Source organism: Artibeus jamaicensis, unplaced genomic scaffold (assembly GCF_021234435.1).
Source record: "Artibeus jamaicensis isolate MK-2021 breed Jamaican fruit bat unplaced genomic scaffold, CSHL_Jam_final scaffold_612, whole genome shotgun sequence".
Lineage (NCBI taxonomy): Eukaryota > Metazoa > Chordata > Mammalia > Chiroptera > Phyllostomidae > Artibeus > Artibeus jamaicensis.
The window spans coordinates 5,767,446-5,785,573 of record NW_026522049.1 but is presented as its reverse complement, the minus strand read 5'-3'; the positions used below and the strand labels follow the sequence as shown (position 1 = coordinate 5,785,573).

The 18,128-nt window shown below is 42.7% G+C and overlaps 1 protein-coding gene across 7 annotated transcripts in view; it reads left to right on the top strand.

The window, feature by feature from the left end:
- AKAP13 (A-kinase anchoring protein 13) overlaps positions 1 to 18,128 on the top strand; it is a 227,054-nt gene that overhangs the window by 44,803 nt on the left and 164,123 nt on the right. For all 7 annotated transcript variants that reach the window (XM_053658874.1, XM_053658873.1, XM_053658872.1 and 4 more), the window contains exon 2: positions 11,989 to 12,032. In XM_053658874.1, coding sequence (XP_053514849.1) covers positions 12,000 to 12,032 — 33 coding nt within the window. In that variant the 5' untranslated portion in view covers positions 11,989 to 11,999. The remainder of the gene's footprint in view (positions 1 to 11,988; positions 12,033 to 18,128) is intronic.

The following is an 18,128-nucleotide window of genomic DNA, read 5'->3' as shown; positions in this document are numbered from 1 at the left end:
TTGGACTTCAGTTCCCTTCTTCTACATCCCCGACCTACAGTGGCCACGGCACTCCATCCTTTTGTCAGTTGGCACTGGGTGGTCAAAGTGTGACACAGATTTTTGGAGCAACCTTGGTTCTTCCATCTTCCAGGTCCGTCTGGATTTTGGCCGTCTTCTAACCATGAATGACTGTCCTGCACTGAGCCAACTGGGTACTTTGTGGGGCGGGAGGGGCGGTCCATTGTGGGGCCTGTTTAATCTGTGTGTCGAGTCAGCCAAGATCTCAGCTCTCTAGGGAGTTTATTTGGACTATTTATAGTTTGTTGTTCTGTCCATAGCCTCTGTCTGGAGCACACACTCAAGTACTCGTTGAGTTGGATGAGTTCCTTTTCTTGCCTTTCTTCATACATCCCTCGTTTGCACGCTTTCTGCCTCTTCCTCTCCCCTTGCACTTTGAATTGCTTTCTGGCTGGCCTGGGCTCTCTTGAAGACATAGGCGCCTGCTTCTCACTGCTGCCCTCACTCCCAGGGAGCAAAACCTGCAAGGGGACAGCTTTCCTTTGAGGACAGTGTGCCTGAAGATCTTCAGTCTTTTTTCCCTAAATTAAAAAAATATATATATTGTAAAGATTCTCAGGAAAAGTGATCAGTTGAACTGCACTTTATGACCCTTGGGTCTTTCAGCCATACCATGGATTTTATGAAAAGCACCTTTTCTGAATTTTGAAGTGATATAACTTAGAGGAAAGGGTACTGTGTGGTAGAGGTCTGTTTCTCCTTTAAACATGTTACATATTCAGCGTCTCATGCGCACAGTCGCAGGGCCCACTTCTGCTTTCACTGAAAATGCAGTCACCAAGCACATCTGTTTTGTGCCGTTTATCTCCTCACACACAGTGAGAGGTGCTCAGATGTTTTAAAGCAACGGGATTGTCTTTCTCATGACAACTTTATTTTTTTTTTTAATTTAGTTCAACTGGGGAAATTAATTTTTCATCTCTGCATTGTCTGGTAAGTCGTTAACATATGTGGCCCCCTAAGAGTTTCCTATTAAGAGGAATTCCGACAATTTGAAATCCAGGGAGTAATCTCTAAAGTTTCTCGTGCATCAGTTATTTCTAAATTCCACAACAGGTGTAGTACCAGCCAAATGTAGACTGGCAGTCACTTTTTAATAATTTGATGAAAAACTGCCTTTTTAATCATTCTTTTAAAACCATTTTCAGTGAGTTGATCAAGGCAGGAGAGACTGCTGAACATGATTTTTAAAAGTCTAGTCTACTTTAAACTCAGGTGAGATCTAATCTTACCTATTATCTTAGTATCGTCACACATTGTGTTTGTTTTGCGAAGCAGTATGTCTGAATTGAAAGTGAATTATCTTTATTAATAGCCAAGTAGAATAAGCCACAGCTCTTTTCAGTCACCATTTTCAAAATGCATACGAACCTCTTCTTCCTCTACTGTGTGTGCTTCTGAGTGCAGGTTTGGGTTCCTGCAGCACCAGCTGGTGAGAGGTGGGGAAAGGGACTGTTCCCTTGAAGACAATGTCTCAAAGTTCCTGTGACAAAATAACTATTTTAACAATTGAAAACATTGAAACATTTGTTACTTGTTTCTAACACCTCTTCTGCCTGCCGCTTAGGAGGATAATGGGATAGTGCTTTTGTCCGGTAATGTGTCCGGAGGGTGGGCCGTGTGTTGCTGCAGTAATTCCTAACAGAGTAGCCACTCCAGGCCCTGGGCTTCGTCCAGGTGAGGTCATCCAGCTCAGGAATGTCCACATTTCTGCCTATATTTAGTCTTTCCAAATGATTTATACTTACTTGGGTTAATCCATTGGACTGCTGATTTTTGGAGGATGAAGGACCTATAAAGGCTTGAATTTGGCAGTCTCTTTACCGGATATCTATTTTAACCCCGTCTGAAGTTAATTTACATAAAGCCCAGCTGTGTGTGACTTTTTCTAAACTTCAAGTCTCTTGTTCTTGTAACCGTAGGGATAAGAGTGTCAGCACTCACTGAAGTTACAGCCTTGCTCCACTGCCTCGAACCTCCTGGCAGCCTGCAGTTCCGTTTCCTTTGGAAAACAGGATACAGCTGGGGGGCAAAATTCTCACCTGTGGACGGGCCACCATTTGGAGTTTTCTTCTCCACATAGGTCTTTGCAAAGTAGCATAAGCCATTTTCGCAGGAAACCACAAGCCTGTGTTGAAGGAGAATTGAAAGAACAGGTGCCTGTGTTCCTCTTCCCAGAGGCAGCAGCCATCGCCAGCGAGCCTGAGCACGGTGCTGAGCAGCTCTCAGCCTCTCCCTCTGCTCCGAGACTGTCTAGTCAGGTGCTGCTGCGTCCCCCAGGCTGGTTCCGGTTCCGCCTCTCTGGCCCACTCAGCACACTGAGCAGGATGGCTTCTTAACACTTGGCAGGATCCATACCACCTTTAATAAGCTACTAGATAGATTAAACTTCTGGCACTAGACTGACCTCAGACATTTTGATTCTGATTTTTATAGCTATGGATGCTTTGCCATCAGATGGTACAGAAAAGTGCTGATTATTTTGTTTCTGCTGTTCATATCAGTGAGGTGTTTCTTCAGTATTTATTGGGTGCTCAGCTTGTGCCAGATGCTGCAGCAGGAGCAGCAGGGGTGTGGAGTGCTAGAGACATCTGCAGTGTGGTGGACTAAAATAAACAAGTTAAGGAGAAAAGGCAGGCACAGAAATAAAAAGAGAAAAAAATGTAATGCCTTATGTGACTTATTACGGGTTGTGTGGGTTAGACTATCAGCAATAATCCTAAGGCCGAAAGCAGCAAGGGTGGACGGTATTGCATGAACCGAGGGGTGAGGACAGAACTGAGCACGGTACATGCAGCTCGTGCACAGAAGCTGGGTGGAAGGTGCAGGAGGGGAGCGGAGTGCCAATACGGCTGCATGGATGATGCCCTGAGCACTGGGCACAGACAGCAGAGGGGGCGTGGGGAGCCTGGATGGCTTCTGAGAATTTGCCCGAGTTATAGGGCACATTTGATAGAGCACCATCTCTGGGCAGGGTGGGATCTGCATTTCCCTCATCAGTACCCTTTCTTTAGAATTAGGGGCAACACAGCAGCTAGGATGGTGCAGGAGATGTGGTAGTTGACTGTGATAGAAGGTCAGTGCTCCTACCAGGCAGTAAGAACAGGAACTTACTGAGTATTTTCTTATTGCCTACCACTGTGTTAAATGGTTTATACACATCTTTTATTCTTTTCTTCACTCGTTTACGGATGGGAATAAAGCTTGGCACTTAAGTAACTTGTCCCAGTAATGCAGTCAGTGACAACTGAAATTCAAGTCTGTGTTGTTTTCAGAATTGCATTGCCATTTTTGTTTTTATCTTTACATTTTTCTGCTAAGGCTTGTTAGGAATTCTTAGATGCTAGAGGTTATGTGGATTACAAGCTGCATGAGGACCCTGCAGTCATATCCTCCTCCGGTATCTTCACTGTTCACCAGAGTGGCCTGCAGAGAGTTGGTGTAAAATAAATGCAATACTGAATTTTTTACAGGGGAGAGGTGTCAAGCTTAATCTCTAAGATGCCTGTGGGCGTCTGTGGATGCAGGAGCATCCAGGGTGCAGGGCTCCACCTTTCAGCGTGGGAGGTTGGAAGCTCTAGAAAAACTAAGATGGTTAATGTGTCCCCAAAACTGTAACCACATTTTATTTTTAAGCCTTTCTCTCCCTGTCTTGACTCGTGGCAGATCTTAGTGCCATCTCCTAGACCTTCCTAAGGAAAACAGGTTGGTACCCCCCAAAGAGCCTCTCTCAAAGATTGTTTACTACTTCGGGAGCCACAGAATGTAAATAGCACTTAGGAAGGTTGAGTCAGAGGTGCCCAAGAAGCATGGGGAGATTTTCTCAAGCTGATAAGGCCCTGGCACTGGAGTCTGCAAGCAGAGGCAGGCCGACTGGCAGTGAGTCTGGCTTGAGGAAGAAGGGTGCTGGGGGCGCCTCTGAGCCCCCTTCTCATTCTAAAGTTCTGTGGCTGATGGGATCTGGCCAGCGTGTAGGATGCGGACCCCAGGGCCTGTGGAGGTTGATTGGGAAGCCAGTCTTCCCTCGCAGTACCTCAGGGGAGCTGCAGTGGGGTCCCTCGCTGGCCTTACTGTTTGTAACACACGGCAGATCCATTGCTCTCTCTGGGTTTGAGTTTCAGGCTGCGTGATTGCAAACTTCTTCCAGGGCAACCTGTTGTGAATCTTTGAACCTGCACTTGTGAATGAACAAAAATTTGAGCTGAGCTTCAAAAAATGAAAAAGAAAAAAACAAAGCAGAGATTTGTTGAGCAACGCCATAGCCGTTGTTTGGCTTAGATTTATTTAGAGGTAGATCTGTACACAGTGGTTTGTATATTCTGTGTTCCTCCTTTGCCTTCTAAGGCCGTGCAGCTTTGAGGTGTGTGAATTCACAGGGGTGCTTCTCCTGACTCCTCTTCCGTCGTCTCCTGCTGGCCCTTCTCATTCTTCTGGGTAGATCTTAACAACTGGTAGGATCGAGCAAAAAGGAAAAATGACTCATGGACGTGGACAACAGTGTGGTGCTTGCAGGGGGAAGGGCGCATGAGAGGTTAAGTGGAAACGGAAAAAAATACAATTAAAAAACATAACACAAATAACTCACGGTGCTGTGTTGTCTCCTGGCGTGCTGTTCCTTCTGCACTGTGCTTCTCTTCTTGTGTCCACTTTGCGGAACTTGCCTCAGGGGTGGCCTCTTCCAGTAAGCTCCGTCTTGGCCTCCACCTCCCGGAGAGTTTATTAATGCTCCTTCCTGATTCCTGTAAAAGTTTTATTATTCTATTTATCACACTATAATATAACTATCCATTTACATGTATGTGTTCTATTAAGGTGGTAGGTGCCAAGTAGTATTTATCCCTAAAGCTCAGCAACTAGCTGTGTACATATAATATTCTTGGGGATCAGAGGCATGAGGTTACCTAGTGTGAGGCAGATACTGTGCACATATGTGAAGAGAAAGAGGCCCTGGGCACAAAAAAGGTTGTGTTCTGTCCTGTTTCAAAGTCAGCTCTACTAAGATGAGTGTAAGAAAGTCAGGTTTCAGACTTTTAAATTACAATAAATTTCTCTCTTAATTATTATGAGAAGAGTTCTGATTTTGTTTATTCCACAATAATTATTTTGATTATTTGTGTGTGTACGTTTGCCCTAAATTTAGGATTGTTCTGCCTATTGAGTAACCCAGCACTGATAAACAAAGAGTGAATGTGGTGATTAGTGTTGTTTTGTTGTTATTGTTGTTGTTTTTTGCTGTGTTCTTTCATTTTACTGTGCGTGTTGTCCTGTACAGGACTCTTCATTCTCTGCCTGTCGTGCCCACCTGCCAGAGGCCCCCCTCTCTGTCTTACCTGACTTGTGACCAGTGCTCTGCTTTTTTCTTGGTGATTAGTGAGTACTGTGTCGTGTAATCCGGAGACAGAGCAAGACTGTACTGTCAGAGAAATGAGACGTGTAATGGGTCTCAGCACCCTTGTTCCCTAAAGTGGGGGCCAGGATTCCAAAGCAGAAACACTGTCAGGTCTGCTCTTCTGACATGGAGGCGTGGCGGGGGTGGGGGAAGAATGGTCATTACTTAACGGGGTCTACAGATGCACCAAGGTGCACCAAACCTCAGGTGCACCAAACCTCAGGTGCACCAAGGTTTGAGAATCATGCTAAAGCTCAGTTATTAATTAATGCAGTGTTTTGACAGTTGGTCTCTACCTTTTATTTCATAACCATAAACTTAATCCTGCAATCCAGCTAGACCTGGAGAAGGTAAGGAAAAGATAGAACCCAATGAACTGTGGCGACAGCCTGAAGATTATAGAATGTTCCAGTAGATGGGGGTAAAGGGGTCTTCTCCTGAGCTACCCAAGGAATGGTCTGGTGGTTAAGATAAAACACAAGTCGGATTTATTGAGGTGGTCCACAGTCAGCAGCGGTGATTTTCTTGCTGATCTTGTCATCCCTGGACCCAGACCACTCCATGGCTGTCACAACATCCACGCCATCCTTCAACTGGCTGAAGGCTACATGCATGTCTTGGCAGTGCAGGTGAAAAACTGGGAGCCATTGTGTTGGGTACAGTGTCTGCCATGGACAGATGCCAGGACCCCTGCACTTCAGAATGAAAATCTCATCATCAAAATGTCTTCCCTTAGATGGACTTGCTGCCCGTGCCACTGTGCTCTGTGAAGTCACCACCCTGGTACATGAGTCCAAGAACAATTCTGTGACAGCAGGAACCGTTACAACCAAATCCTTTCTCCCCCGTGCTCAGAGCATGCGAGTTTTCTGCTGTCTTTGGAAGTTTGTCTGCAAACAGCTTGAAGGAGATGCGCCTCAAGGGCCTGCCCTTGGCAGTGATGTTGAACACAATGGGGGTGACGGTGGTTGAGCCCCGGAAGCTCTGGTGTGGCTGCGTCTGCAAGGCCTTGTGAATGCAGAAAGAGGCAGACATTCATGAGGCTACTGCACAGTTCCTCAGTCCCTTACTTAGGAAATACTTGGTACATGTAGTCTTTTACACTTTCTGTAGGACCTGACCAGGAAAGCCTATTTGCCCTTGGACCCTGCTTCTCCTTCTGTGGTTCAGAATTCCCTGCTCCCATCCCCAACCACTACCTAACATGTGTACAGCCACCAGCCCAGGCTTCTCAGGAATGAAGGGATCTTTGGACCCTGTGATTTTCCTGGAGGAACTGCTGAACACTGACTGTTGCTCAAGAATTCAGAGTATGCATTGTCATTTTCATGTCAGCCCTCACCCCAAGTGTTTGTGGGTTTGGAAGGATGTACTGCAGTGCAGTCCTAGCAGGGTCCCTGGTCATGGGAATCTGATAGAGCACAGTCTGCCAGGCAGGTATCCTGTAGGTAACAATTTTCTGCTTATGTTTGGCTGGATCCCAAACAGCTGCACTCCTCATATTGAGACTGGGGGTGCTGGTGGGGGGTGGTTTGACATCTTTTTTTTTTTTGCACATTTGGAAACTTCCCTGTTATGGATGATGAAAACCATATCCACTGAAGTGATCAGTTTGTTAGGCGTGGACAGCGGGTTCTTAGGAAGTGGGTGGAGATTGCCAAGGTAACAGGTCAAGAGAGTTTGCAGTTTGCAGTATAATTACCTGGTACAGTGTTGGGAGCCTGTGATTCTGCCTCAGACCGTGGACTTTGCATTAATTGTGGAGTTCCTGTTAAAGTCTTCTCTAGTATAAAATGTGGATATGACCAAAGAATAGTGAGTTTGGGACAGGCATTTTGTTTTAATTTCCTTTATTTTATTAGCTTTGGGGACCATCGATTGTATATTCAGTTCACACATGTAGGGAAAAAAGTCTTTTTACTCATTTTTAGTTCAGTTGTGATGCACTGAATGGCTGAGGACTTAAAACAGATGTGCTGTGCATAATCTTTTCTTCCTGATTACAGAAGTCCTATCTGTTCATTGCTTGAATAGTTGTGATTAAGAAACCGATAATTTGGGGATGGAAAATTCCTTGTAATTCCCAGAAATATGTGTGCTTAACATTTTGGTATTTGTTCCTTCAGATTCTTGTCTATGATTATTTTGTTATATATTTGAATTGTATTTTACCCACCAAGGTATTTTAGGACAGAAATAAGTCTCTGGTGTAAGACCTGAAGCCTTTCATTTAACCATTTGTGGCTTTTCGATGTATTTTATTTGATAGGCCCCACTGAAACCCAGAAGCTCTGCGTTTCTGGGTAAGGGAGAAGCAACTGCGGCTTCTACTCCATGCCTTGCAGTGCACTTAAGCATTTCCCTTGGATTATCTTGGTTTTTCACCAACTTTACAGCATAGGCAGGAGTTACTGTCTCTTTATATACATGAAGAGGAAGAGGCAGGCAAGTTCAGTGACTTGCTCCAAGTTAATCAGTGAGGAACTTGGGATGCCTACCCATTTAAATAGATTTCTTGTATTGAGAAGTGTTTTTTAATGGAAAATAAATTTTTTTTGAGATGTATACACCTCTTGAATGAGGACACACTGCTTCTTTGACTTAAGAAGTAGCTTCCTGTTTGTTTGTTTGTTTGTTTGTTTAAGATTTTATTCACTTGTTTTTAGAGAGAAGGGAAGGGAGGGAGAGAAACATTGCTCGATTGCCTTTTGTACACCCCTGACCTGAGACTGACCTTGCAACCCAGGTATGTTCCCTGACTGGGAATAGAACCGGCAGCCTTTCACTTTGTGGGATGATGCCCAACCAACTAGGTCAGGGCTAGGTGGCTTGCTAGTTTTTGACCAGAATTTGGTATTCCATGACCCAGTGGCTGAATCTAGCCTCATATCCTTTTTGTAAATTAAGTTTTATTAGAACATGGCCACACCCACTCATTTACATATTGCAAAAGACTATCTGACCTGCAAAGCCTGAAATAATTGCCTTCTGGCTCTTTGCAGAAAATGTTTGTTGACCCCTGCTGTGGACACCAATTTTTATTTAGGTGCGTAATTTTTTTCAGATGCTTTGGTGGTTGGAAGTGCTTTCTTCTCCCAAACCAGTCAAACTGCCATATCACTTCATTTCTAAGTTTTATGTGATCCTGTGTAGTGAATGCATTTCTACATAGTCCTTTGCAGATAGCGTGAATTACCAAAAAATTCCCAAACTTTTCTACTGTCAATCTTTGTAGAACACTGCACACTCAATGCTGGCTAATTCTGGCCCATTGCACTCTATGAAAATAGGCCAGTGATAGTTGATATTAAAGTGCAGGAAGAGATTATAGCCAGTCTTTGCTTCTGTAAGCAGCAGCACCCTGAGATTTCTTACACATGGGTGTTGTGGGGGAATGTAGATTTATGTGGCTGTGATAGTTGTATTTAAGTTGGATGAGTCTCACTCTGGACAGTGTGGGTCAGTTGGTTGGAGCATTATCCTGTAATGGGAAGGTTGCAGGTTTGATTCCCAGTCAGGGCACATACCTGGGTTGAGGGTTTGATCCGGGTCCAGGCGTGTACCATCCCCAGTCCAGGCGCATATGGACGCGACCAATTGATGTTTCTCTCTTGCATCACTGTTTCTCTCTCTTCTTTACTCTCTGTATAAAAGCATTAATAATTATAAAAAAGTACTTGGGTGAGAATAAAAACAAAGAAATATGGAAACATTAAAAAAATTGGATGAGTCTTCTTTTGACACCAAGTGAATTTGTTGTTTTTATAAAACAGTAAGCTATTAAGTTTGTTTTCTTGCAGCAGTTTGAAAAATGGAAAACGTGGGAAGAATAAAAATAATTACTGTGATTGTTACTGTTTCACATCCCTCAGATTCATGACTCCTCAGAACTCTAGCTGGTTACTACTGAATGGCAGATTTACTCTTTAAAAAATTTTTAAAAACATTTCATTTATTTATTTTTAGAGAGAAGGGGAGAGGGAAAGAGAGGGAGGGAAACATTGATGTGTGAGAGAAACATTGATCAGCTACCCCTTGCACACCCTCAACTGGGGACCTGGCCTGCAGCCCAGGCTTGTGCCTGACTGGAAATCAAACCGGTGACATTTCAGTTCACAGGCCGGCACTCAACCCACTGAGCCACACCAGTCAGGGCGGCAGATTTATTCTTTTAACAGCTTGCATTGCCAGCACAACAATGACTTGTCACCTTGAGCAGTATGGGAGGACAGGCACATTGTCATTCCTGTCTAATCCTAATATTGGAACAACTTGCCAGGGTTTAGAGAGGCTGCTATTCCAAACTGATCAGGTGGCATCAGCCTTTCCTTAGAGCCACTTGGGTTTCACCAGCTCTTTTGTACAAATACAATGGGAGCCACTCAGAGAAGTTGATGTTTGTCGTCCCCACACACAAAGTCATCTTAAATGTCTTGGCAAATGAAGAAACATCAGAGGACCAGTGAGTCACGAGTATGTCGCCATACATTTCTCCAATCTTTATGGGGATTACCAAGGTTTTAATTCATGTTCCAGTTTCCACTAATATTTCTTCTGCTTGTGATGACAAGAGTACTTAAGTTAGTTCAGGCAAATTGGTTCATAAATTTATGGATTTTTTTCAATCCTTTGTCCCAGGCAAGTCTGAACAGGACCTGGAAAGCTGATTAAAAGGCCAGCGAGCACGCTGAGCTTAATTTCAGATTAAATGGATTTTAATGCAGCGGGAAAGTACTCAAGTGCTCCAATCTCTCTTTTTAATCTATGCTTGAATCTAATGGACTGGAAATACTTATTTTCCTACTACAGGAGTTGGTTACTGCTACATTTCTTAAGCTTGACATTCATGGTGGATGTCTGTAGGTAATATTAACACCTAAGGATACAAAATTACTAAATGAAGGCAGACGGGAAGGAAAGAGAGCACTGAGCCAGGAAGTCTGTTATAGTGTGTGGGGCGGACCAGAGAATGGCCTGGGGTGGGCAAGAAGGTGGTCTGTCAGTGTGGGTGGGGGAAGCCACCTGGCTGTAGCATCCTCCTGCCTTTGTCCAGCTGCTCACATTGAAGCCCATTCCTCATTGGAGGTCAGTGGTGTAGGAGCCATGGTTATGGTGGTTTTCTTCCCCTAAGTATGTTAACTACTTTTTAGGTGAGTCTTAATCTCGGACATAAACATCCTGACCATTAAACTCGAAGACCTGTGAAAATTTTAAAATCGAGAGGATTTTATTCTTTGAATTATGTGCTGTCCCTAAGGCATTGACCTTTATTCTAAACATTTGGTCATTGATAACCTATTTATTCTGTTTGGATTTCAATGAATTGTTAGTGCTATTTTGTGATCTGGTAGAACACAAAGTATGGGATTTTATCTTTTTTTGCATGTATGAATTATTGTACATTTCCGTACTGTTTGTATTCCTGGTTAGTATGTGCTTTAATTTAATTCAGTTACCTATTACAGATGGGTGAGACACTTCTTTAGATCAAATTATAATGAAATTACTTGGGTCTGCATTTCTGACTCTTATAAAGATGGAAACAGCTTATTCTCAAATTTAGGGTGTTTGGCAAAGGACCTGCCCTTCTGTAGTCCACGATTCTGGACCGTAATATTTTAGCTTAGATGAACCACAAAGTTAAACTTTAAAGATCATGCTATTCTTAATATTCAGGAATGTATTATACAAACTTGGAAGTTTACTTTAAAGTTCTTCATAAGATTTTTGTGAGAATTCAGTTAGTGAAAGTAATGATAGGGGATTTAGCTATTCATTTTAATTTTAAAGAGGGCAACACCTTTAAGCCATTGGAAGCCAGCTGTAGCCTCCCTGCCCTGAGAGTAGAGCAGAGAAGAAGAGAGCTCCGGTGGTCTGCTGCCACCCTCTTTCCTTTCTTTTTCATTTATTGACTTGAGTGAGAGAGGGAGAAACATTGACTTGTTGTTCCACTCATCTGTATATTCATTGGTAGATTCTTGTATGTGCCTTGACCAAGGATTGAACCCATGACCTTGGCATATTGGGGCGATGCTCTAACCAACTGAACTATCTGGCCGGGTTTTATTTATTTATTTATTTATTTATTTATTTATTTATTTAATAACAGTTGCCACCCTCTTTTCCCCATGCTCCCTCCCTGGTGGGGCAACATTGGGTGATGAGCATGAGGGAATATGCAAAAGCATAACCGAACATACACTGTTTTTACTGTAGCGATAAACTGCTTTTAATATCCTGCTGGTTGTTGGAACGGCTTTGATGGCAGTGAGATGTTTTTTATTTATTTATTTTTTCAATTGGAAAAATTTTCTCCCCACTTGAGAAGATTGAATCTGGGCTACAAGGAGTTCTGCAACCTGTGACCTTTGTGCTTTCCCAAACCTCTATGGGACGCTGGCTGGGTAGCCAGTGATCTCAGACTTCTGATTGTGCTCAGGCAGCCGTGCTTGGCATCTAGGAATTTAGGTGGTTTTTACAGTTTCGGTGATAACTTTTAATCTTATTCTTACTTATTTCTTCTCCCTTTTGTTTTTCAGTGTCCTGGGTCATGAAACTTAATCCACAGCAAGCTCCATTATATGTGAGTAAATCATGAAATTTCTTTTAATTTTGCACTTCCCTATCCTGTTTACTTGTTAAAATAAACCCCACTATACTATCATGTTATTATCAGAGGAATTTTTAACCATGGACACATGAATTTATTGGCATAACAAACTTCAGAAATTGAATTTGAGTTAGTAAATATTGTGACTAATACGCGCATGGTTCTGAGCTGAGTACCAATAATACAATACCTGCAAGACTGTGAGCTGAGCTAGTTAGGGTGATGACATGCACATGTAAAGCAATTGCATTGCTCTGCAAAGTCATTTTGTGGCTTCTCTTACGGTGCATTTCTGTAAAGGTAGTGTGATCTGCCTCCTGCCCATGTTGCGTTACCCTGTGTTACAGCTAGGTGGTGCTCTGTCACTGACTCTAGGAGTCTGAGTGAAAGCTGGTGTACCATCTGAAGTCTGGCAAGTCACAGGGACTTATGCTGTTTTGATCGAGAAAAGTAACTGTTAAGTGACAGTAAATGGATGAGGTGCTCTTAGATTCTTTAATTCTCTGCTCTTAGAGGAAAGTGTAATACACACACACAAAAAAAACAAAGAGTGTGTTGAAGTTTTTCTTTCAGTATATTTTGAACCTGCTAAGGGTGAGTATCATCAGCAAGAAAAACTATTAGTAAATAAGGAAAAACACCGGATCCTGAGAAATATTCCCCCCCCCAATCTCATAGCACTTAATGATAGAGATTTGCATAGAGTCCTTTTTAAAAATAAGTAACCCAAGTTTAATTTTCTTTTTCACATGTTTTAAACTTTTTAAATCTCTTACTTAGAATAAGTTCAAATTTACAGAAAAGTTGCAGGAATACAACTCACCTCTGTCATCTCTTACTAATATTTAGTCACATTAGGTTATCATTCTCTTTATCACATATTTTTTGAATCGCTTGAAAGTTGCAGAATCATACTCTATTCCCCTAAATATTTCAGCATATGTTTCCTAAAAACTAGGACATTTCTCATTCATAACCACAGCACAGTGAACAAAAACAGAAATTCTAACATTGAAGTAATGCTCTTACATAATGTAAGCCCATATCCAAATTTCGGTGATTATCCCAATAATGTCCTTTATAGCATCCTCCTCCCACCCCGTCCCCAATCCATGATTTAATCCATGATTCAATCCAGGATTCCACATTGTATTTATGTCTGTTTAGTCTCTTACTCAGTAGGTCCTCTGCTTCTCTGTCTTTTATCATATTGACTGTTTTGGAATATTGTAGGCCAATTACTTTGTAGCAGGTTCGGTTTGTATGATATTTTCTCCCAATTTTGGGCAGGAATGCTACATAAACGATGCCCTTATTGGTGTACGGTATTGATCCATTGGTTATTTGGTGTTGGTTTTGCATAGTTAAATTTATCTGTTCCAGTGGCAGTGGACATTTAAAGGAGATGCTGTGATTGTTCACTTCCCCCCTTCAATGCTTAAACTTCAGATTTCAAGTAGTGTTGTTTCTGGTTGGAAGTACCTTTCATGCATTGGATTTTCCTAACATGGGACACTGTTGTTCTCTCTAAGGTGTGCCCTTGAATATAGGTGAAGGGGCCGATGTGAGCAGAGAGCACAGTGTGAGTGATTCATTGCCTGAGGTTTGAACAGAATATTGTCTCTGCCCTTGTGGGTACATACAGGGTTTTTGAACAAGTGTAATTCTTAACTAAGTGGGTGTAGCCATACTTAATACAGAACATAGTAGTCACTCAGTGAACATCTGTTGAGTGAAATACAGTTTAGACAAGGCTATATAAAATACTAGTAAACTGACCTTCTTATTAACAGAACAGCTGCTATTCTTAAAGGTGCTCGTTTGTTTTCCAGGTTTCTTTATTAATTACTGTATGTGGGCCCAGGATAGTTAGTGGTGCCATCTCTGTGATTGAAGGTGTTGCTGACAAGGAAATACATGTGATAATGATGTCCTTGTTGTACATGGGTAGCTTCCTCTTTACAGTTGTAAGGAAATATGTATAGCATGTCTGATAGAGTTCTGCTGTAGAGCTAACCAATGTCTTACCTTGTCATTAGCAAATTGAAAAGTCATACTAGAAATAGTGCCTGTTATCTCTTGACTCCTGAATTACTACCTCTAGTTCTGATGGGACTTATGGTTTGAGCCACTTGTTTACGTGACAGCTAATATGTTTTTATGAACACAGTACATGTGCCCTCTGGCTCCATACACCTTCTCACTGTCAAGATAAAAGCACAGACTTTTCCCAGAAGGGGCAGGGGATGAGGACTGCTGTCAGATGATAAAAGAAAAAGCCAGGCACATGAAACAAATGTTGGTATTTATTTATAAAGCAAACAAAATAGGCCCTACACCACCCACACACTAAGCTTTACTGACCTAGCAACCTACCAACTGGACACTAGCAACAGTAAACAAATCCTCCCCCAGATGAACAGCTGAAAAGGAAGCAAGATTTTTAAACTTCCGAAGGAAGGGGTGGGGAAGGAAGAGGAAAGGGTCTTTGGATGCCTCTTATCTTTGGCTCCAGGCTTATTCTAGAAGAGATCCATAGAGGCCCCAGCCTGAAGCTCTATAAGGTACAATACGGGTCAAGAATAAAGAGACCTGGATTAATCCCATACTTCACATGCCAGAGGCAGCCCTTCCTTTCTCCTGTCATCATTGTTCTGGAGGGAAAGTTGTGATGGTGCTCCCAACTGAGTGTCCCACTGTCAGGTCTATCCCTGGGAAGTTTGATGGGTCATGGGAATCACTGTGTTTTCCGGGTGGTTGAGCCCTGTCTTCTGGAAGAGTGAAGAAACCAAGCTACAGAACGATTAAGGGATTTGCCTAAAGTTTCTTGGGGGTTGTGATAGATCTGGTCAAGTAGCAGAATCTGCAAATAAAGAGCTTAGCCAATGTTAATAGGCAGCGGGTTGTTAGTTGGCTTGAAGACTCAATAAATGAGCTAAGTGACAAAGGGAAGATAGTAGCAAAGGGAAGATTGGAAGAAGTAGCAGAGGGAAGATTGGAAGAAGAAAGGAATATCTGAAAAGATAACAGTGATCTCCTTTTTCAGAATAGTCCACAGGTAATGTCTTTATGGACTGTAGACACATTGGGGAATAGTTTACAGTTTAATGGAATCCCTGTTTGGTGGGAAAAGGAGTCAAGAATAAATTGTATATTGTTTTTTGCATGTGTGTGCATGTGAGTTTTTTCAGTTTTTTCTTTGCTTAATCCCTTCACCTTTTCCACCCAGTCCCCCAACCCTCCTCCCCTTCAACAGCTGTCAGTCTGTTCTCTGTATCTATGAGTCTGTTTCTATTTTGCTTGTTAGGTTTTTTTTGTTCATTAGCTTCCACATATAAGTGAAGTTGTGCGGTACTTGTTTTTCTCTGACTGGCTTATTTCACTTATCATAATAGTCTCCAGGTCCATCCATGCTGTTGCAAAAGGTGAGATTTTGTACCATGGCTTTTTTATCCACTTATCTACTGATGGACTCTTGGGCTGCTTCCAAATTTTGGCTGTTGAAAATAATGCTGCATTGAGCATAGGGATGCATAGTTTTTTTGCATTTGTGTTTCTGGTTTCTTCAGATATATTACCAGGAGTGGAATCGCTGGGTCAAATGTTGGTTGTTTTAAGCTACTAAGTTTTGGGGGCAATTTGTTATATTAAGCATTCGATAACTAACACATATACGTGTAGGGAGAGGGAGCTGTTTTTACATCTATCTCCACGTGTTAGATCGTTCACTGTGCATACATTCATCACCCCATAAAATAAGACACATACAATGCCTGTCATGGCCCTGTAACAGAAAAGCATTTTTCTTTGCACATCACAGTCGCTGCAGCTCTGAGATGCTTTTCTGTGTTAGAAGGATATTCTTTCCTGGTCTCCGAGTGTTCCATGGGCACCAGGCACCTTGTGGCTGATGATACTCCAGAGCAGGTGGCCATGGCTGACACTGAGAAGATTTATATTGCTGATGATTTGCTAAAATGTCCATGAGAATATGCTGAAAGAGAGAAAACTTGGGATGCATTTTTTCAGATTCTTCAGGTATACATTTGTTTTCGGAGTCCCCAAGATTTGTGGTCCGCTGAACCCATTTCTAGGTCTCCCTCTGGAAAGCCAAAAGTCATTTTCCCTTACATTTTATCATTCTTCTTATGAAATATGTTTCCGTAGCTGGAGTTGAAATAACCTGGCTAGGCCTCTTGCTTGGCTGTTAGGCTACACATTGGTCTCACAAAGAGAGCTTTATCGGCCTGCCGATCTCTTAAATGAATTACCTGCCATTGCTTTAACAATACTTGTCTGATGGGTGAGCTCCAACATTTTGTAGACTGGTGGCTCTTTCCAGCCAGATCTGCAGACTGTGTTTAAATAAGGACACTTTATCACTAGTGCCAAAAGAAATAAGGAAATCAAGTGTTCCTCAATTTAGCTTTTGATGATTTTATAAACCAAGAACTTCAGTTTCTTTTTGTTGGACTTTTTAATCAGTCTCCAGAAATTTGTTTGGAAGAAATGCTTTGTATTCGCGGGTAGCATTCCCTTATATTTCCTTGGTATTTTCAGAGAAGATGAAGATATATTGATCAAAGCCTGTCTACAGGATGCTTTTACAGTAACTGGTATTTTTCAAGCATCTGAAAAATTGTGGGAAGTGGAGTTGGAGTTACCACTTCCATTTGGTCCTAGAGAGTCTTACTATCCTCGGGAGACCAAAATGTAATACTCTTGTACCTTTACTTCATTCAATAAGTATTTGTGAAATACCTGTTAAGCCAATGGAAGATCTGTTCTTCAAGGAATAGATTCTTTCACAGGGACTCAGATGCAGATGTTCATCGACAACACAAGCAATACATGTTCAAGAGCTAGGTGAGATATATACATACACATGCACACACATATATATGTACATGAGGTATCGGTAGAAAAGACTGGGAAGCCTGCAGGAAAGACAGAGCCTCTACTGGCCTAGATAGGCAGGCTGTGGAGAGACCAAGGGGTAGAGTGAAAGAAGCGAATCCAGCCTTTGAGGTAAGGCCGGGGCGTGTGTTATCAGGGGTGGTGAGGGATTTGGCTTGATGGGGAGGACAGTTCACCCTGGAGAATACTTGGAGATGGGACTATACAGAAGGAGTTGTTCTGGTCATGACAATAGTCACTAGCCACAGTGACTATTTAAATCACTTAAAATGAACTCACATAAAAATTCAGTTTCTCTATTGTAATGAGCTTAGTTTCCACACATGGCTAGTGGCTACGATTTCAGTGCAGATGTAGACAGTTTTTGTCATTGCAGAAAGTTCTGTTGGCCAGCACTGATATGGGGAATATGGGGTGTTACACAGTAAGGCAGAGAGCAACTGGAGAACTGTTCACCATGCAGAATAATAAAGGGTGGCTTGCTGACAGAAGTACCCGAAGGACATTGATGGAGAGGTGCAGAGTAGAGGAAGAGCAGTGAGGGACTGCCACGTGCGCAGGTCTGTTACTGCACTGCTCTAGGATGCCGAGTGGGATGTGAGAGCAACGAAGCTGTCCCACAGGAAGAGCACAGGGATTCTGTCTGATGGGACGTCGGGAAGCATCAGAGAGCCACAGGGATGACCACTGAGGATGCTAATACAGAGGCAGAGGGGTGTGGTGCCAGTAGGGGGAAGTGTGTAGGAGAAGGAGCTGCCTGGGAAGCCTGAGGGAGAACGATTCCATCTTTACAGCAGCTTCAGAGGTGGTAGTGGGCGTACAGTGGAGGGTAATCTGTAAAACACATTGCACAGGTGGTGGGTAGAGACTTAAAAAGTGTCTTTAAAGAGACCCGTCTCCTTTATTTTGACACAGTGTGAAAGCATATAAGCATCATGTGGTGTGGCTTCCTATTCTGTCTTCTGCATGTTGTTACACTTGTGTTCACAGCTCTTTCCCTTGTTTCCTTCCCTTAGAAACAGGAGAGGAACGGCCATGTACTGAGTACCTTCTACATAGGGTGACTTTACACCTGTTATCTCCTCACCCTCGCATGGCCCATATTGTAGAGGAAGGAGCAGAACAGCAGAGGTGGAGCAGCGATTGGAACTG